The sequence below is a fragment of the Empidonax traillii genome, unplaced genomic scaffold (genome assembly GCF_003031625.1).
Source record: "Empidonax traillii isolate 1590-97213 ecotype Southwest subspecies unplaced genomic scaffold, ASM303162v1 scaffold22:size5013007, whole genome shotgun sequence".
Lineage (NCBI taxonomy): Eukaryota > Metazoa > Chordata > Aves > Passeriformes > Tyrannidae > Empidonax > Empidonax traillii.
The window spans coordinates 2,134,359-2,155,678 of NW_020955215.1; the positions used below are offsets into that span (position 1 = coordinate 2,134,359).

At 41.3% G+C, this 21,320-nt stretch overlaps 2 protein-coding genes across 2 annotated transcripts; both read right to left on the bottom strand.

Moving 5' to 3' along the window:
• Window positions 1–3,303: 3,303 nt before the first annotated feature.
• LOC114067345 (serine protease inhibitor Kazal-type 6-like) lies at window positions 3,304–6,886 on the bottom strand. Its single transcript, XM_027902697.1, has 3 exons — window positions 6,686–6,886; window positions 4,599–4,618; window positions 3,304–3,446 (listed from the first exon to the last, which is right to left on the bottom strand). Exons 1-3 carry the CDS (start codon window positions 6,738–6,740, stop codon window positions 3,315–3,317), a joined length of 207 nt encoding a protein of 68 aa, XP_027758498.1. The 5' UTR covers window positions 6,741–6,886; the 3' UTR covers window positions 3,304–3,314.
• An 8,402-nt stretch (window positions 6,887–15,288) lies between these two features.
• IL12B (interleukin 12B) lies at window positions 15,289–20,564 on the bottom strand. The gene is made up of 6 exons (XM_027902713.1): window positions 20,480–20,564; window positions 19,108–19,383; window positions 18,480–18,597; window positions 17,268–17,461; window positions 16,338–16,483; window positions 15,289–15,423 (listed from the first exon to the last, which is right to left on the bottom strand). Exons 1-6 carry the CDS (start codon window positions 20,562–20,564, stop codon window positions 15,298–15,300), a joined length of 945 nt encoding a protein of 314 aa, XP_027758514.1. The 3' UTR covers window positions 15,289–15,297.
• Between the last annotated feature and the right edge of the window lie 756 nt (window positions 20,565–21,320).

Genomic DNA, 21,320 nt, shown 5'->3' on the forward strand with positions numbered 1-21,320 from the left:
ATGGGCTTTATGGTCCCTTCAACCCAAACCGTTCTGGAATTCTGTGATCATCCAAGTCCAACTCCTGGTCATGCAGAGGACACCCGAGCAGTCCACCCTGTCCCTGAAAGCAGTGTCCCAACACTCCTAGAGCTCTGTCAGCCTTGGGGCTGTGACCGCTGCCCTGGGGAGGCTGTTCAGTGCCTCATCCTCTGGGGGAAGAACCTTTTCCCAGTATCCAGCCTAGCCCTGCCCTGACACAGCTCCAGCTGTTCCCTCGGGTCCTGTCACAGGTCACACAGAGCAGAGATCGGAGCTGCCCCTCATGAGAAAGCTGCAGACCCCAGTGAGGTCTGACCTCAGTGTCCTCCCAGAACAATCCAAGCACCCTCAGCCACTCCTTGATGGCCCCTCCAGACCCTTCACCATCCTCGTGTCCCTCCTTTGGGCACTCTCTAATAACTTGTGATACATTACCTGAAGAGGCTTTAACCTGCCCCAGGAGCCCTGATAGTTGCCTTTGCCAAAGTGTATTTGAGCATTATATGGGTCTATTATCAATTTGTTAAATTTGTTCAGGTATGAGTCCAAAAGACCAAAAGTCATTAGGTGCATTAGCACAAGTAAGGACGGTTTCATGATTTAATCCCAGCCAAATTTATTCTAGCACTGGCATTTTCTTTTTTAGGAATTCAACTATCTGATTTTCAGGCCTGTATTTCATTACTTCTTGTCTTAGAAGGGAAAACAAAAAATTTTTGTTACTGTGAAAACCCTTTCTTGCCCTCCACATATAAATACATCAGATATATACGTCATATATACGGATACATCAATGATACATAAGTACCTTTTTGGTGCAGAGTTTTGAAAACTCTAATCCTCCGTGAGTGCAAGATCTGTTCTGTTTTCCATTCAACACCAATATCTGGCTCCCTCTATTTTATTTTCTAGCAAACAGGACATGAGCCTGTTTCATCAGCTCATTCAAGCTACGTACATTTTTCCTTCCCCATATTTCCCTGTCGTTGCTCCATCACACAAACCCGACTGTCCAGATTGTCCAGCCACTTCAACATTTTCTTCAGCTGTCATTTGCGGCAATTTGCAAATGGTGTTCTTTGCTCTGGTATGTGGCAGAAGCTGCTTCTCATTATCTGCAGCTATGGGCCAGCAGGAGCTCATAAAAAGCACTCAGTGTGGGAAAGCCTTGCTCTCCAGCTGCTCTTGTCTCAGATAATTTCACGTCAGAAACAAATTAGAGTCCCAGAAGTGTGGTTTAGACCTCTGAGTTACAGCTTCTTGAATCATTCTGGAAGGTGTGCACAAGCAGTTTTGTCTTAGGTTTGGCCCACAAGCACAATCAGTTAAATATCTCAACATACTAAGCAGAGGGTGTGAATATTCACTTAGGCTGTAACAAGCCAAGCTAGAGGGCAGAAAATATTCACAGGTTGTCTGCTGGATGTTCCGACGTGATGACAAAAGCCCCCCTCATTTGCCTTTGTTTTCTCAATTTGATCTTTCTTTTCTTATTTTTATCTTTTTTTCAGTCAAGATGACCTGTTGTGAGAACCTCTTTAGGTTGTGTCCAGAGCCACAAGCCTGAGCTATGAGAAACTTTTACAGTATTACCTTTCTCATTTGCATTCCTCCTGCCTAATTGCTGGGACCTGGATTCCATATAAACAGAATTCATGATAGGGATTGTTTTATTCTGTGTCCAGCAGTTCCAAAATTTTCCTCCTGTGTAAGCCCGGTGAAGTCAGTCGTTCATCAGTTTTAATTTTGGGAAAATGCATTCCCCTGACCAACTATTCAAGTGTAAAAGACACAAACTGGCTTCGTAATGAAGAAAATAAGGATGTAAGGTAGAACAGAAACTTCTTTAGGTCTAAAAGCCACCAACTTATCAGAAGTGAAGAGAATCAGGAATGATCCCATTTAAATGACAGGATTTAACAGAGATAATGCTCTGAAGCTTATGCAGTCTTACGGTGTACCAGATTTGATTCATTTAAAGGAAAAAAAAGAGCCAGATTGAAGGGTAAATTCCAGTAACATGAGGCCATCTAGTGGAATACAACTTTTGTCTTCCAGGCTTTCATTTTTGACCTCTGGAGTTAGTCCCTGCTCCACAATAGTTTTCAGTAACTTGGGAAATACCTATTACTAATGGATGCAATAAACTTATTCTCTAGAAAGTTCACCATGGACAAAAGCAAAAGAGTTAAAGTTTATTTTAATAAACATGCTAAACAACATAAACTAATCAGAATCGCACAAAGATAAAGGAAAAATAAGCATTTAAAATTTAGCTACAAAACTGGGAGAATCAAAGCACTGCCAAAGAAAGCTGAAACCTTTGGGGAAAAGTATCTGCTAAAATTTCTGGATAAGTGGAAGAAAACACTTTATCAACAAGGGAAGAGAGGCCATGCCTGCACTGACTTGTGTCCACTCAGATCATGTGGCATTGTCAGAAGATTTGAACTTTAACTGTGTAGACCAATATATAATGAAGGGCTCATTTAAAACCAACTTTCCTGCTACAGGAACTGGAATGCTCCTGAGAATCCCATGGAAGTGCTTTTCAGGGAGGACAGAAGTGTCAATCCCAACACTCTGGAGTGGAGCAAAGCAGCAAATGAGAGAACACAGGTGGAAAACTGACTTTATGCTTTGTTTGCCACCATCAGAACAGGCAGGATGAACAAAATCCAATTAAGAGGCTGTGGTGGGGCAGTGGGAAGCTGTTCTCAGCACTCTTCTGGCATGCAGATCTCCTTTAGCAGACCCCTGCTTGCTTCACGTGTAAGGCACCTCTACTTCTCCTGTGAAGGAAGGGAAGAACATCCATAATGCAGATAGAAAGCTCAACAGCATGCACTGAAATCTCTCTGAAGCGCTTTGCTAACAGAGAAGACACTATAAACATTTGTAGCAGACATGAGGGCATTGATCTGTAAACAACTTTCCTTTGAAAATTATATATTTTATCCATAAAAAGCAAGGTATTTCCAGTACCACTTTTGAATTGTATGACCCAAGGTAGGTTCAGGTACCAGGTTAGGCCTGTGTTGCTTATTGGACTCTTCTCCTTACTGTCCAACTTCTACAATAGGAAGTTGCTCACACAAATATCAAGGTCATTTGTTTAGACCAGCTGGACCTTACTGGAGGGAGAAGCAATTAATCTGAAAAGATTAAGCAAAGGAACAGAGAAGCAGCAACCCTGGAAAAAAAATGATAGCACTTAGGTGAAATGGAAATCCGAGATAATTCAGCTAACCTCAGACTTTGGCTAATTCAGGAGCAATTAGGTAGAGTTGTACTTACAGGACTGCTTTGCAGAAAGAACACTTGTTGTTATACGTTTTTCCATCAGAGCCGCAGAAGGGCTGATAGAGCCTTTCGCAGTAAATGGGTCTTCCTCTCTCTAACCTCCTGTATTCACTGCAGTCCACCTGTAAATAGAGTGTCATTTTTCTTTGAATCCATCTTTCTACACTCTCCATTCACCTACAGAAATAATGAATATGTGACATTTTTGGACACGCTTGTCAGCTGCTCTAGAGCAGTGCAGTTGATGAGGCTTTGCCATCTGTATTAGCTGCGCCTAAGCCTCAAAAAAGGAATGTTCCTTATCACAGAGATGTCTGTGATGCTGCCTGTGACAAACCGAGCACTTTTAAGGACTGTGCTCTCCATCTGAATAGCATTAAGTCACTGGAAAAAATACAGCTACAGAAAAGTTGAGGATTAGTATTTTTTTTTTCTAGCTGTTTGCAATGGTCGGTCAATTTAGGTGAGATCACTTCTTAAGGCTTTCTCTCTCTTTATTGCCCAGTATCAGCTCTTGATGCTTTTTACACTGGGGGAAGGTTCTGCCCAGGTGAAATTAAAGTCCTATTTAAGTATTGGCATGAAAAGGAATTGTTGGAGGTCTCATCTGATAGTGGGACTATATTCATTACAGACTTAGACATGGAAATGGGACTACAAATGTCCAGTTGTTTCTTGAACACCTCCAGGGATGGTGACTCCACCACCTCCCTGGGCAGCCTCTTCCAATGTTTGACATCCCTTTCCATGAAGAAAATCCTCCTGAGTTGTGCTAATGGGGGCCCAGCTTTGTGTTTGGGTGTATTTTCTTTCCCCACTATTCATCACTGGACTCTGAAAGGTCTTGTCCCTGCTCATCCAAGTAAGGATTTTTATTTCTTGGTGTCTCATTTCTTTCAGAGGGTGACCCCAGGATGACTCCAGCATACCCAGAGAGAAATTAAAACCTCCAAGTGCCAGATTTAGGACCTGAAAGTCATTAAGAAAGACTTAAAGTGTCATCATCAGATAAATATTTTAAAAAAATCTAGATTTCTCTGACTTTAAAGTTGTCCTTGCCCAATTTCTTGCCCAGAATACATAACAGGTAAAAACATTTGGAAGTTGTCAGGGCAACTGTATGAAAACCACATATTTCAGAGTTGGAGATTTCTCACTAAAATCTCAATACATGGCTAGCAATTAATTAAAGTTTAACATGGTGCTTTTTTTCCTGGCCTCATATTGTTACAAACTATCTATAGTTTTATCCAGAAATAAAGAACATTACTCACCTCGTTCTCTTTGTCAGCATCTGCAATAAAACAGAATCACAAAGGATAAAATAAAAACCACAGTTAATGAACACTCAGTTTCAAACAAGGATGATTTCATTAGTCTGAGCCCTTCCAGCAACACCAAGTCTCTTAACTCCTTGAAAGTAAATACTGACAGAGCTTTTCAGTGTTTAATAAGACACAGGTGTCAGAACCTATTAAACAAGTGGACATTATTCTATTATTTACCTCAGAAACCTCTGTCAGCTGCTAGAACAGCCTCCGCTGTAGGAGCGACTGGAGCCATTGTTCCCCCTTTCACCACAAAAAGATTGAAGCCCCAGAAGTCAATATTGTATTCAGTGGCCAGTCTGTTCAGGATCAACTGGTTGTTGAGCATGACTGGGTTTTAATTCCTAAGTTTATAAAAAAAGTTGCATGTGGTTGTACGAAAATCAAATGTTCTTTTTATGCTTTGATTTTCTGTCAATAATGAGGATAATATCTTCATTAAACTATAATATTAAATATATATAATAATGATAATCCAATTTGGATCATAGTACCACTTTAAAAAGTGATTTCATTTGCTGGTCAAACTGATTGGCCCCTATTTTGTACACACATGGCATCTGATAGAATGGAACCCTGTTCCGAGGTGGGGCTTCAAGGAGCTGCTTCAAAACAATGCTAATTACACCTCCCAGAAAGTAATCAAGTGCCACTGGCATGTCTCCATTACGGTGACACATTTGTTACTTTCCTTAGGAATGTATTTGTTCTCCTGTCCTGTAATCATCATCCTGGGGCTTCCAAGGGGTAAAAGTTGTCAGGCAGAAACTTCTGTGCAGCGGGAGCAGGAGGAAAATGTGGTATGGCAATACAGCTCTAGCACTTGTCTTTTGGACTAGATGTGGCTTTTTCTGATCTTTAAAGCCATTAGAATTTCCACTGGAAGTTCCTTTCATGGAGCTGTTTACATCTTCTCATCAAATAACATTGTTCAACTTAAAGAAAACTGTCATAAATAGTGCTCCATGTCAAGATTCAGTCTGTATCACCAGAGGTTTGACAGTTTTCATTATTCTGGAGTTGGATTAGATTTAATCCACTTCCTCCCAAACATTAGGATGTTATTTTTTCTCCAGTAACCTCTTAAGAGCCACTCTGCATGTGGGAGTGAATGCAAAAAAATGTAGCTCAAAATGTAGTTATTAGTAAAGTTTTAAAGGAGACAAGATAAACTAGGAAGTTCAAGGAAGAGATTTCCTGGAATTCTTATGGAAGTAATATTTATTTCTTTTTCTGCAGTTAATGAAACACTGAAAGAACGGTTTCTGTCAAATCATGCAATTTCATTGAAATTGTTGTTCATAAGCATTTTGATTGTGAGACAATTTTCAAAGCAACCTTTTCAGACCTATTCAAAATAGAAAAATATTAACTTGTTTCATAATTTTGGGTTTAATATTGTAATTATTTTGCTTCTTTAATGTTCTTAATGCTTTTGAACATCTATACTCTAGCAGAAATGTGGACTCTCTCAGTTATCTTAAATGTACTTACTTACACCTACATATTTTATTCCAAGGTTTTAGTAAAAATAAAAATACCAAGAAATTCCTCCTGGCTCCCTATTTTATCCCAGAGCAACCTGCTCTTCAAAGCTCTCTGCAGCCTGGCAAGCTAACAGTATAAAGAGGTGATTTATAGTCTTATTATGTGTCCTGTGTATAATCAACTGTCCCCTGCATGGTCAGTTTGGCAGAAGAACCTCATCAGCTCCAACCTCCCTTCTCAGATAAAATTTAAAAATAAGTAGGTAAAAACAGCTGTGGTTCTGAGGCTTTGCAGTTCTTTTTAGTCACAGTGCAGAATGCAGCTCTGATTCACACCACCACCAAGGATGAGGTTTCATCCACCCAAGTGGGCAGCTGTACAGCTGGTACAATAGTGTTTGATAAATGGAGCACAAGCCTAAAATTTCACTTTCTGTCTCCCACCCAGGTCCAGGAACCATTGCTCTCTGTCCCAATACACTGAGAAACTTGCAGTTTTTAGACATCAGAACTGTAATATAGCAGGAAATACAGGAGGTTACTCACTTGCCAAGCAAAGAACTGCCAGAGCGAGGAGCACAAAGACTCCTGTTGTCTTCATGGCAAACAGGGGTTCTTGGCCTGTTTCACAGCTGGTCTGTCCTTCAAGTATTCCAGCACGTTTAGCTCCAGTGTGTGTCCATGTGTCTGTGGGAGCAGATATTTATATACACGAGCACAAGGAGCAGGAACCCTGGTGATGAAATCCCCTCACACAGAACGTAATTAGAAGAAGGTGTTGCCCTGTAGTGTCAATAGAATGTCTTCTGTACAGCGTGAAGGTCATGAGTGTCCCAGCATGGATTGTGTTGATAGAGCAGATGTATTGTTCCTTGGCTAAGCCCCTTGCCTAATTAACTGTTCTATCTCCATCAGCGAGTCCAAGGAGTGACTCAGTAAGGTGGTTACTTATTGCTGGTCTGTTATTGCCTATTGACTCTTAGAGATGAACACAATTCCCAGGGGAAAAATAATTGTTACTGGGTGTGTTCCAAAAGATTCATCCCAGTAGAGCTGAAGTCCTTAATTCCTGTTGTCTTGATGTTTTGGAGCTGCCTGTGAGCTCTGTTTAAAGGCGATGCTTGTTCCTATGACTGTGCACTGAGCCCTTCTAGGCTGCTCTGGAAAAGAATGTTTCATTGGAACACCCTAAACTTCACAAAAAGCCTAGAAAATCCTTCAGTGTTCTCCTTCCTTTAAAATTCTGCCACTTTAGAGATTGGAACCAACGCTCTGTGAAAGAAAGAGCAAAGATACCACATGGCACTGCCTGGCAAAGAGCAGGGATGAGTTCAGAGCCACTGGGCATCCTGCTGAGTTACTGCCTGGTGTGGTGTCATGGAGATATGGAGGAGATTCCTCTGCCTGCCCCTCTTCTCCTAGTTTCCTATTTTCAGCACAGTAGGAGGGATTCTTCAAAAAAATCCACCATACCACTGTATTAGTGACTTAATCCACAGGCATCATTTTTTATCTTTTATAATACAGCTCAGGGGGGGAATCACAATGGGACACTTGGTTCTGAGGCTTAATTTTCATGAAGTTCAAAGTAATGTGGAGTTTTGAGCTGATAGTTTTGTTTGAACCCATCCCTCCAAAATCATCATATGTTAATGTAGTTGGGCAAATTGTCTCAATAGGAAAGATCCCTGCACACCACTACAATTCACAGTATTTCAGTGATCACCTTCCCTTGTTGCAAGGAATTGGGGCCATATGTGCTATCTTCAGGAAGACAGAAGGAAACTGAAAGTTCTAACAGGAGAAGTTGTAATAGGTAAAATAGACTTTGGCCCCACTAGTTCATCCCAAGAAGGATAAATATCATCTTGTCTTCAAGAATTACAGGTAATTAATAAATGGCTAATTTCTCATCACTTCATGGGATGAAAAATATAAATGCCATCAAATTCAAGTTCCAGCATAGGTAAAGATGTGGTTTGAGCTGGAGCCCTGTAATTTAATGCCCTTACTTCAGTGATTTAATATTTAATTTTCCTTTGTTTTTAACTTGGACGTCTGTGCATCTTCCTTTGAAGTTGAGATCACAAGAGACAGGCTGTGGTTTACACTGGAGTTGGTCTGGATTCTTCTGCTTTGGGTTGTCAGTGAAATTTTTGTACTGGAGAGCCCAAAACCTTTCTGAAGAGCCTGGCAAAGAGCATGTAAAGACTCGTGGAGAGTATTCAGGACATGTTCATTGGTTGGTGGACAATTACCAACATTAGGCAACAAGAGCAAAACCCAAAGCAAGCCGGAAGTTACTCCTAATCTGAATAGTTTTGAGCAAACAAGACTCTTAAGGAAATCTTGAAACTGTAAAACTGCAGCTTGACAGAACATGCCGGTTCCTTGACACCGGAATGAGGAAATCTGCCACTCTGGTTACGCTCTCCTGCCCTAATACAGTGCTCCAGAGTGTCCTGTCTGATGCAACCTCAATATCCATCCCATCCCTCCAGCAGAAGAGTGTAAACATCTGCTTCAAGTCTGCTAGGTTGATGTAGGAATCTTTTCTGAGACTAGTGCAGAAAGAGATGACTCTTGGAGGTGGGAGGGAATCAAAAAGGGAGGCAGATTTTAAATGAGATTTTTCTTAGCATTTCAAAGTTACCTTTCTATTGGAAGGATTCCTGATGCTTATTCTATGCCCCATATCAGGAAAGCCATGGGGTGGACGCTTTCTCTCTGATAATGTTTAGGTGTATTAGTTAGAGGTTTTGAATCAAATAAATATTCGTTTCTTGAACAGTGGACCTTAAGCTTTGTAGGGCTTGCCCAGACCACTCAGACAGGAGGGACAAAGTCGTGATGAGAGGTTGTGACACACTGTAGGGTGTGCAAACAGCAGCTCGCTCACAGCAGGGGCTCAGCTGAAATCCTGGAGATTTTTGTGTTTTGAAATATCAAAGCTGTCTTAGAGCTTTGAGAAGAAAAACGCCCTACTCAGAGAGCAACAGTGTGTTTCACTTTCTGCAGTGAGGTGTTACTCACACAGAATCCCAAAATGAAACTTGGTGAAGAGTAAAATGCCACAGGACTTACTGCAACTCCAGTCTAAACAGAGACCAAAGTCTCTGGACCTCTATTCCTTGCTTTGAGGAATGGGCAGAACTCACATCAGTCAGCTAGAGAAAATAATCATTATTTGACTGAAAAAATGCTTTATCTGAGGCATCTTTCTTGTCCAAACTTGTTGTTTGCCCTGCTAGCTCTTCACATGGAGCTGGTCTGACAACTTGAGGCCTGTCATCCTCAGGCAGACTGAAGGTTCCCTTAGGTCAGAGTGCTATGTTCAAGAACTTTCCGTGGCATGTTGGGAAGAGATCCATTTTCATGGCGTGCAAGTTGGACATGAGTCAATGGCTTGTCCCTGTACTGAACAAGTCCAGCTCAGCATGCTGGGCTGTATTAGTAAGAGTGTAATTATCAAGTTCAGCACTGGTGAAGCTGCATCTTCATTCTGGGTACAGTTCTGGGCTCCCTGGCACAAAAAAGGCACTGAAATACTGGATCAGAAGCAGTGAAGGACCAACAAGGTGTTTGGAGGGATGAAGCACGTGTCATGCTAGGAAAGCTTGAGAGAAGTGGTTTGCCCAGTTTGGAGAAAGAGAGTAAAGTCTTGTTGCTTTCAGCTGCTTTCAGGACATGCAGAGAAGACAGGAGCCAGAGTCTTCTTGGAGATGCACAGTGAAAGGAAGAGAGAGAACAGTGCAAATTGCAGCAAGAGAAATTCTAATTAGATATGAGGAAAACAAATTTCACAATGAGAGTAGTCAAGAATAGGAACAGGTTATCCAGAGATCATTGGAGATACTAAAAAATGGATCTGTTCTGAACTGGCCATAATCTAGTGATGGGTGTGGGGTGTGGGGAACCAGGTGACCTCCAGTGGTCCATTCCAAGGGAACTGATTCTATGATTCCCACAGGAGAATGTCAAGTGTTGCTGGCAGGCAGCTGCTCAGGGACTTTGTGGCATATTTGTCCTTATGAGTTAACATTTAACAAAGCAGCACAGACAGTAAATTAGCACAATAGATTGATTTTACCTACTTGGAAAACATGTCGTTCATTGGAAAACAAGTGTTCAGATCTGTTTAGGAATAGCTGTTTCCCAAAGCTATGTCAGTACGGCCTCTTCATCATACCTAAAACTAATTTAGAAATTTATAGAAAATACTCTGTATTGAAGAATAATAGTGAGCAAAATTTTGACCTAGTCATCAAACTCATGAATACATGTAGGTTAATTGTGGGCCTCTCATAGTTTTCTGCCTTTACCTTTTTCTACCTTTATCTTCATATCTTGTCTTATTATCTGTCCAAGTTGATCTTTTGAAGAAGAAAAATTAATTACACGGTGTTACATCTGGTAAAATATTAGTGCATATTTTTCCGAGAGGAGGACAGTTTTTCACAATTATTCATATATTGCTTTTAGATTTGGAGTGCTGAATGGAGCACGAATGGGATGCCAAATATGCTGCTGCAGCACGTCATTAGTTAAGTGCCTGCTTTATTCTGCTTGGGAGGGTGTTCTGTGGCTGCATTCCAGAACAGTAACCTGTTCCCATTCATCTGATGGAGTACCTCCCACTGAGGGCATCAGCAGTGCTGAAAAAAGGGCACGTGGAATAGCTAAAAAACATATTCTCACACACACCACATAAACCTTTGAAGAATGTGCAAGCCAAGATAGATCCTGCCGTGGTCACCCACGCCGGTGATTCCGGTGCGTGTTTATTCGGGACGCGGTTCATGGGCTCCCTCAATCCTGCTCTGGGTGGGTGGTTTGGGTTGTCCGCCCATGTGCAATTAACATATCAGACTTTTGAAGTCTTGCTCAATGGAAGAGTTGAGAGTCAAGTGATGTGTTTGTTAAGGCATCAAACTGGGCCAAAACAGTATTTGCCTGAAGGAAGGTGAGTTTCCCATTTTCCACACCTTAAGAGAGATCAAAGGAGCCTTTCTTTAACACTGCAGGTGTCAAGGCAGGACAGATCCCTGCTGAAGGTTTCATGTGTTATTTCAGAAAGTAAAAAAATAAACCCAACACCTCTCTGCAAAGGCTGGCACTGAGCTTTATATTTTTCTTTGTATCTTCTGATTTCGCTAAGATACAATACAACAAGGCTGTGATACCTGAACTTGTGGATCCTTTGAATTACTTAGTGCCATTCCAATGATGGGTCTGAATTGATTCTTCACAGGTAAAACAAAACAAGCATTAACAGCTTAACATTTCCACTGAATGTATTGCACCTTGAGCATTGAATAGGATTTCTATTAAATTGCCTTAAGATGCAATTCCCAGGTGTTCAGCACTTTGAAGTTCTGTCACACTGAACTCATCAAACCGACATATTTGAAGCAAGGTTTCTTTTAAGGTTTTTTGATGTCTCAGAACAAGGCTGGGGAATATACACTGGATTTCCCTCTCTTACAAATACTATTACTTCTATAAAAGAGAATCTACAACTTATGAAGAAAAGGGATAAGATGAAGGTCAGCATGGAAGAAGGGGTGGATACGAAGCATTTGGACCTAAAATCTGTGTTTTCCCACAGAACCCTTAATTAGACATAAGCCTTTTTTTCCCCCCTTTTGCTGCTTGCAAGTGCCTGCTTGCCCAGCTGAAGCACTTAGAGGATAGCAAGTTCCTACTGTAACCTATTAGTGCCTCATTAAGGACACCAACTATTTGTCAAGCATTCCTTAAGATAAGGAGCACCCACAAAAAGCCCTGAAGGGAATTAGTCAGTCTCTGTTCAGTGAAGATTTAGGGAGGTGTGGTAGGCAAAACCTAAAGCCACAGGTTGAGTGATGAGTATGAATAGAAAGCTGGAGGAGCTTCACCTTCCCAGAAAATGGTGGGACACAGACTCAGGAGTAGGTCCAGTATAAGTCTATTATCTATTATATAATTAATGACTCTCATATCTCAGGAGCCTCAGGAATAAATTTAATTCTATATTTTTATTTCAGAATCTCTGATTTTGTAATCTAAAGTTTTTAGGCCAGTTTTGTACATTGTGCAGCTTGACTGAGTCTATGCATTGTGACATTTATCAGAAGGTTTCCAGATTATTTGCAGTGCAACAAGGAGAAGAATTAAGAAAGAGAAGTCCAAGGACTAATTGACACATCAACTATTATGTTCCTGAATGGATGGAGTATACTAGAAAATTATCTCAAATATATGGAGCCACCATAGGGAATATTTGAGCTGTGATAGTAACACCTTTTTATACAGTCCCTCAGAGATGGCTGACTGACAATTCTTTGAGGAGATATTCACAGGCACTTGGGTCCATATGAGGCCCAGGTAATGGGTAATCAAGGATTAAAGCCAACTTTATGTCTTAGAGAGCAGTCATCTTATAATGAACCTGATTTCTGCACAATAAGGGGCAGTTTCAAGCTGTGCTTTCTCATTTTCCTGAAGAATCTTAGCCAGTGACTTCCCTCACTGGCTCCTGATTAGCCCATAATCCATGCCAGAAAAGCTTCCTGTAGGGAAGCATTATGGCATTATTCACCTTATGGCATTATGGCACAGAAAGGCAGATTCCTCTGAAGGCAACAGATCAATATCCTTTGTCAGGATGCTCGTAAATTTAGCCTGAGTATTTCAGAGGATGGAAACTGGGCTGGACCCAAGTTAATGAGAGGTTGCAGTGATGGGTTTCAATGGTGCCAAGATTTCAACCCAGTTATCTGAAGAACAGGAAGGTCGGTCCTATGAATTCTGAACACTGCACCGACAGAATCAGACAGAAACCTCAAAGACCTCAAGATCTATTTCAAGTGGTTTCAGTGGCAAACCTCCTGACCACAAAGGCCAGAGAACCTCAGTGTTCTCTTTGCCTGCAGAAGAGGGTTCAGGGGATCTGGGTGACTCACTGTTGTCACTCTGCTGGGTGGTCCTGCACACTTTTATGGGCCGTGAATTTGTTAGTATTAATCACTAATAATTACTTTGCCCTGCAGACATTTTTGCAGGAGTAGTGTATAACATTCTGATAGAAAAGGGAAGAGTGACAAAAACCATTCTTAAAAAAATCACAAGTAAACCAAATTTTCTTGTTTTCAGATGTATTTATTGTTAGCTCATAAAAAAAGTACAATAAATTGCATTTATAGTGGAAATAAGACACATAATATATTACTAGCACTTGTAGCTAGATTGTCAGCAGTTTTCTGAAATATCAGATATCTCACACATTTCAATCTATAAATATCTGCAATTACCACCATGGCTAAGACTAGGAAAAAATGAAGCATGGTCACAATGAAAGTCTTTCTTTAATTTCACTGATTCTTTATCTGGGCTTAAAGTCTGAATCATCAGTTATTTCACTATTTTGCTTTCCTGTAAGTCAGGACTCAGGTGTTTTGACAAATATTGCCCCATCCCTGGAAGTGTTCAAGGCCAGGTTGGACAGGACTTGGAGCAACCTGGTCTAGTGGAAGGTGCCCCTGCCCATGGCAGGGGGTGGAACTGGATGACCTTTTAAGGTCCTTTCCAACCCCAACCGTTCCATGATTCTATGAAAACTACAGAGGCTTCAACATATGCTTCTGCCTTTTTCCAGACCTGAGGACTTTGTGAACAGTTCAGAGCCAGGAGTTGAGCTGTTTTACCTAAGGTTCTGTGAAGACACCAGCACATGATACAGTAGTAGGGAGATGATACTTTCAAAATGAACTATAAAAATACATATTCTAAAGCTCTAACTTTAACTAGATGCTTAACATCCATATATAAAACCTGTAAAAAACTGACCTCTGAGGTATTAGATACAGTACATGTGTAATTTCAGCTGCCTTGGTTGTAGTTGCAGATTCCTGATTCCTGCGCCCTGTGCCTGTGGCACAGCAGCTTGGAATTCATTTTATTGTCAGTAAATTCCACTGCAGGAGATGCACTGGATACATGTGGATCACTGAATAAAGGACCTCCAGTGACCACAAACGTGGAGGGAAAGGAGATTGTTTAGGAGGGATTAAATTCAGGTACTGGCTTCCAGTTCCTTTCATGTTCGTGAAAGGTGGTAATAGGACTCTTAACCACAGCACTCATGCAGCCAAGGCTTTCTATGCTTACACATTCCAACAAAAAATAAATAAAAATAAATAATTAAATAGACACATAATCAAACCATTAAATAATGGAATACTGAAACAGTTCTTAGGGGAAGTTACTTTACAAATAACATATGAAATGGTTCGAACAGTAACTGCCATCAACTGCTCTTGCAAGTCATGCCAATAAATAAATAAATAAATAAATACACAAATAAATACATAAATAAATACGTAAATACATAAATAGATACATAAATAATGGATAAATAAATAAATGTTGAATAAATAAATGCAATATAATAATATGAGCCTACAATAATAGCTGACAGCAATGTATCGAATTCATGTTAATATCACATGATGTATACTAAAGGTGTTACTCGTATCTGGGGAATTTAAGAGCTGCCAAAATCAGGAATATATTTGTATCTCACAAAAAAGGACGTTATGACTTCTTAATAATCTCAAATGCAGATTTTTCTTCAAATTGTGCTTATATTCTTGTGATAGTTCATTCTTTGCTTTCTGTAGGAGTATTGTGCCATCTTCCTGGAATCTCTTACTTGTTATCTGTAAAATAAGATAAAGCAAATCTACGTAAGAATTATCTTAATTCTCCTCAAACCCAGATTTTTACTCCACGGGCCCACACTGTGGAAGGCTCAGGAGGCTCCGTGTCTGATGGGGATCAGGGATTCAGCTTCAGCTGCTGCGTGTGAGGCATTATAACCCAACCCGTGTCCATGAACCTAGACCCACTGTTTCCTCTCTGATTTAAATGGATTCTAATGGTTTCCTTGATTGTTTTTGTAAGAGAATCACTATTTAGGCAGCCCAACACATTTATTCTCTTACAGATATTTATTGAAAGAGAATATTCAGGAACAAAAGTGGTTATGTAAATAATGGTTATATAAAGGAAATGTAAAATCAATGATCATTTAAGAATTAGGAAAAAAAATCATAGACTCCATACTCCTCTAGGAAAGGAATCATCCCTGCTTCTCTAGCAGAAGGTTTTTTTAAGCCTTACCTGCAGAGTGAAGACCAGTCACTCCAGGATGAGTGGTAATAACGATCCCTGGCCTGCACGGAGATCTCATCTTTTGGCTCAATGTTTGGAAGGTGGATTGACTGTTCATCGGTATCATAGACCTGTGAACAGGGCACAGCTCCTTCAGTGGGTTGTAAAGGTCGAGAAGAACATACAACGCAGCGCCAGAAAGGTTCCACCAAGCTCATGTCACTCAACCCCCCACTGGCAATTTGGTGTTTCACAGGCACCAGCGCCACCCACAGAGAGCACAGACAGTCCTGTGGGCTTGTGAGAACTGGAGCCTCGGCAGAAACCAACCAGACAGCTCACGTGAGAACTTGGGTTTCAGAAGAAACCAAATAAACAGCTCATGTGGCGCTGAAGTTGGTGTTCTAAAGTGATCCAAAGCCCAAACTGAAACACTCATTAAGACAAAGGGTTTATCTGGGGTTTTCTCTTTTTATTTCTTCTCCCAGAGCGGGAGCCCTAAAAAACAGAGCTTACTCCTTTTCAGCATCATTGAAATTCCCCCTGAGGACCTGTGGATGATATAAGAAGCATCTGCAGGCTCCCCAGTTTCTCCTCAGAAGGGACTGCAGGAGCCAACACTACTAAAATGAAGGAATCAGCACTGGGGGAATGGCCCCATCTGCTGGTATGGGTGGGTGGATTCTGTCCACACAGAAAAACATCTTTGGATGTGTCTCTGGATTAATCCCCTGACAAACTGGGATGATCACTACATTTGTTTGCTTTTCTGATTGCTAGACCAAGGCAGAGTAGCACTGCAGTTCCAGTCCTGCTCTGTGGTCAGCTCATCTTTCCATTTCTCTGACAACCCGGGCAAGTCACCATCACCACTGTGTGTCCAAGAGCATCAGCAAAGGAAGCAAAACCATTTGTGATTTAAAACTGACAAAGAGGAGCTATGTTTAGATAATAATTAACTAACTAGAAATCGAGTGACAAAGCTTATATTATTTATACTGTCTGTCCAAGCAATAAAATTATGTTTCAAATGATGTATTTCTACCTGAGGTCTGCGTTTCCTTGGGCTTTTAACTTTGACCTTAAAAGTCAAAGGGAAGTAGGACTTTGGGGTGCTCCATGTTTTGGGATATGTCCAGGTCACCATTCCATTTGTGGCCACATACTGACACTGGGGTGGGTCAGGTTTTACTGCAAGAGAAGATATAGAGATAATTAATTCACATTAGCAACATAATGTTGGTGTCGTACTCATTTATCAGAATGAGCACTGGGAGACTACAGGAGATTAAGAGAGGAATACATATGATGTAGAAGAACTGCCTTTTGTGCATCTCACAGAAAGTTAAGCACAGTCCCATAATATCTCTGGGTAAGATCCTGGGGGTTTTTTCATCTGAAGGGTTGCAGAGGGCTCTGTTGGATACGGAGGAATATCTCCCACCTCTGCTGACTATTAGGACATTTAACAAACATCTGTTTCTTTAGGATGCTGATGCATTTTCACGTGCCCTGTGGCATCATGATCACAATTTATATCCTCTTACTCCTTTCCATTTCTATTAATCTGCCCTGGATGCCCATCTGTAGGAATGGATCAGGATGGAAGCATCCATAGCCTTAACCAGGCTTCTCAGATAAAAGCCTGCTGGGGTATTGGTTGTTCTCTGACTTCTTCCACATCCCCCTTCTAAAATATGGCCCTCTATTAGAGGAGGCTACAGTACTTCTGGGACATGTGGGTGTGAGAGGGTTGAGGTCACAAGCCAGGAAGATATTGCTTCTTCACTTCCTCATCCTCTTCCAGGCTGCTGCTATGGCATGTTTTCCCCTGTTCCTGTAACTGGGGGCTTGATGCAGATTTACAGTATAATAGGGCAGGAATTCCCAAGGCTGGTGTGATCACCTACCCTTAGTTCCACTGCCAGCAGCAAGAATAAAGCTAAGAATTGATCATGATTCCTGATCTACTCACTGATATCTCTGATGAAGAAGCTGCTGGTGTAGTTCTCATATTCCACCTCGTCGATGACCTCGAGGAACACATAAATGGGCTGATGCTCTTCAGCAAAGGGACAGTAGTTTTCTTTGCGGCACTGGGCCGTGTATTTGGTCACCAATCCATCAGTGTGAGCCACGGGGCTGCTGCAGGTCACATCTCCCTGAGAGCTGGACACAGAACAGAGTACAGGAGTGGGGATGCTGGTTGGTTCTGAGAATGTGTCGCCACAACAACCAACAACATGCAATGTTGTAAGGTTAGGTAAGGTAATATTTTGGTGGTTTTGTATAATTTCATAGTGCACTTCATCTGCTGCAGAAAAAGCTCAGTGGGAGTTCCTACATTTTCAATGCTGTGTTAATGTAACATCACAACCACACCACATCCCGTGCCTTAGAAGAAGGAATCAGTGCTTAATCCTAAAGCAGGGTATCTCAGTTCTTATCACTACCACCCCATGGCAAGCTCTAGTATCTTACTTTGTTCCTTCACCCTCTCCAAATTCTTGTTGAAGAAAGGAGGGAAGGTTGAGAAGTACCCATTGGGAAATAAATACCAAAACTCATCTATAAAGTACTACCTGAATCTGCCTCTATTTTTGCATTCAGCAAAATAAAACACTTTACAATTGTTTCTTCTTTAATAACCTGAAGTGACCTTTGCTGAAGTACTCCATGTTTTGGAGAAACCCCCAGGAGTGGTGGGAGGAAGGAAATCCCCCCAAGGTTCCCATCACACATTTCCCTCACAGGTTTCTGCTGTTTTCCTCAGCAGATACTTGTCAGTGGGCATGTGGCCTCTGCCGTGGGTGCAGCCTCCCACTCCCTTCATTCTGTAGAGAGGGGACTCGGAGCTGTGGTTGTTTCTGCTTTTGGCTCAACTTCCTCTCTCCCCTCCACAAACTCTTCTGCTATTGCTTAAGTTATTCTGTGGCTGAAACCGCCCAGTGGGGGTCATTCCATTTTCATGTCTTTATTAATTTCTGAGCTACTTCCATGCCCTTATTAGTTGACTTATTACCCTGTGATGCCTCAAAACATTTTGCAGATATTCCAACTCTGCAAGAGACATTTCTTCCCTTCTACATGTTTTAAACAGCCTAAAATCTGGCATCTCCTACACAGAGTAGCACAAAGGGCTGCTCTGGCCTACTATGAGTTTATTAAGGAAAGTACAAGCTCTTACCCTTTTAAACCTCTGATGGTGAACTTCATATTTGGACTCTCATTTTCTGTCATCCATGAACACATGAAAATTCCAGAGTAGTTCTTTGCCTCACATTTTATAAAGGTCTGCAATGGCTCTAGATGGAAAAAGAAAGAAAACATGATTTATTTACTCTTCTTGCCGAAATGGTCAAAGCAGAGACAAAACAGTAATTCGATGGATTATATCTATTCTGGCAGGTGGGTTCACAGGCAGACACGGTCTGAGGCTGTCCCGTGGGCAGCCACGTGTAGTTACAGAGCCAAATCACCATAGGTGGTGGCCAAAGGCTGGTTCACGTGGCACCACATCAACGTGGCATTGACAGGAGCCAGAGCACACCCAGGCTGTGGCAAAGAGCTGTCAGGAAGAGATTTACACAGACAAATCCACTGTTCCTTCCACAAAGAAATCCTGCAGCTGTGCAGTTGGCAAATCCCCGTGTTTGCTACCACAGAGCCACTGAAGAAATTATTTGCCTTCCGCTATCAGTAAAGCCTTTAAGAGAACCCATTTTAAAGTGGGTGTTTCTCACACATGTCCAGAAAGCTCCCTCTGGCCCTCAGTGCCCAAAGCTGAGCAAGGAACATGCCATCATCTTCCATACCTGTAAAGCTTTTCAGAATCGACCTTATCATTTGTCCGTTGGAGTCGATTTTGCTTATGAGGAGGAAATTATAGCTGAGGATTTCATGGGTATTCTCTGTCAGACAGGTGTAGTTTCCAGCATCAGGGAACTCCTTCACTTCAACAATCAGAGTCTTTCCTTTCCCTTTCCATTCAGAGCCCTTTTTCCAGTAAACGGCTTCATTAGGTGTGTTACAGGTGAGCTCCACTCTCGCCGCTGGTGTCTCAGCATTCCACTCGGATTCTATGACATACACTGGACAAGGCAAAGAAATAAATTAGCAGCTACTCCCACATGCCAGTGGGAAGGTTGGACTGAGCCCTTTTCCTCAGCTCTACTGTCCAGGAGCTCAAAACTCCAGTGAATTCTGAGTTCCAATGAGCTCTAGGACCTTCTCACCAGAGCATTTCACCACCAGAATAAGAGCTTTAAGGCTTTACCACAGAGGAGAAACACTAAGAAATACCTGTCAAACACAGAATCTTAACTGGCAAAAAGCATTCAGCTCTAAAAGTTTGGAAGTTTCCCAAACTGCTTATGGACATGTGAAACACAGGCAAGGTGAGTCTTACAGACTTCAAACACAAAGTTTAGTCCTAGTGCTGACAAAGAGATTTGCAGTTTTCAGCACTGTGGTATTGCCCAGAGAACCCACAGAATAAATAAATTTTTAAAGTAAATACACAGGGAAAAATAATTTAATTCCCTTTTAGAAATGGAAGACAATCAAGGATGTTTTTTTCATGTTGACTTGGGTCGTTCTTTTTGGACAATTACCTTAAAGGCAGCTTTGATTATGCAGATACACTGAGTGAACAAGAACAACGGATTTTATTATCTGAATTTAGCCCAATTTTTTGATAAATTATTCAAAAGAATTGTTTGTTTATTACTGATCCTGTATTTTTACAAATGTTTTTACGTTTAACTTATTTGCCAGGAAAGTTGATAAACTATTTCTAGGTTTTAAGTTTTACTTAGAAATACTTTTTTTTCCGCAATAAATTCTTCACTTGTTTGATTTTGGGTGGATACCTAAGTCACAAGAGGCTGTTTCTGCCTCCAGGCTGCATGACTGAAACTTTTGAAAGAAGAGGGGAAGGAATAGGAAATAAGACAGTTGCTAATGCAGATATTGCAAATATGCTGTTTTATGACATTTTAGGACTTCTAAATATTTCTTCCAATAACTCTAATTAATTGGCTAATTATTGACAAACAAACACGTAGGAAGAACCTTGGCCAAAGATAACATAATTAACAAATTCTTTGCATATGGCCACAGTTATAATTCAGAAATGCCCATGTCCTGCAGGCAGCTGAAGGTCTCAGGAGGTGAAGTCTTGCTTACCATTTTCCTGAAGTTTCCACTGCACAGCTTCCAGTAGGGCAGCAAAGGAAAACAGTGAAAATAAGGCACAGAGCAGGTGAGGCATCTGGAAGGAAAAAATAAATTGTTGAACTTCACTGAGGTTGGCTGAGTGTGCACTGAAATCAGGCTCATGCTGGACAGAGTGACAACAAGACATGGTCAATCCCAGTGAACTACAAAACCTTCTCCTCTTCTGAAAGCTCTTGGACTACATAAAAATTGCCTGAGCACTTCATTGATGAGGAGAGTATTCCAACATCATATGTTCAGAGAATCACAGAATTATGGAATGGTTTGGGTTGGAAGGGACCTTAAAGATCAACCAGTTCCACTCCGTACCATGGGCAAGAACATCTTCCACTAGACCAGGTTGCTCCAAGCCCTGTCCAAACTGGCCTTGAACACTTCCAGGGATGGGGCAGCCACAGCTTCCCTGGGCAACCTGTGCCAGGGCCTCAGCACCCTCACAGGGGAGAATTTCTCCGCATACATCCAATCTAAACCTACTCTCTTTCAGTCTGAAGCCATTCCCCCTTGTTTTGTCACTGCAGACCCTTGTCCAAAATCCCTCTCCAGAATAATTTCTGTCAGCAAGGACCTCTGGGCCTCATCTGGCCCAGCTTCAGCTCTAGGCATAGATAACAATTCTGCGACCTTTGTACGTAAATTATATGCTAAACTTCAGGGAGATGAGCATATAAATACTGTCCTGAGTAAAATGTCACAAAAACTATTTAAATACACTTTAAAATAAATAATTATAAGTTCTCATTAGTTTTATCTGAAGCAGCTGGTATCAGAGAAGAAAGGAATTCTCACC

Excerpts from the sequence above, each read along its gene's own strand:
- IL12B (XM_027902713.1), bottom strand. The coding sequence starts at position 20,564 with ATGCCTCACCTGCTCTGTGCCTTATTTTCACTGTTTTCCTTTGCTGCC. Across the intron at positions 18,598-19,107 it reads GATTCTGAAAAGCTTTACAG|AGCCATTGCAGACCTTTATA; the intron begins GTATGGAAGATG and ends TTTTCCATCTAG. Across the intron at positions 15,424-16,337 it reads CAAGGAAACGCAGACCTCAG|GTCTATGATACCGATGAACA; the intron begins GTAGAAATACAT and ends CCCTGTTCACAG.
- LOC114067345 (XM_027902697.1), bottom strand. The coding sequence starts at position 6,740 with ATGAAGACAACAGGAGTCTTTGTGCTCCTCGCTCTGGCAGTTCTTTGC. Across the intron at positions 4,619-6,685 it reads GGCAGTTCTTTGCTTGGCAA|ATGCTGACAAAGAGAACGAG; the intron begins GTGAGTAACCTC and ends GTTTTATTGCAG. Across the intron at positions 3,447-4,598 it reads ATGCTGACAAAGAGAACGAG|GTGGACTGCAGTGAATACAG; the intron begins GTGAGTAATGTT and ends CTCTATTTACAG.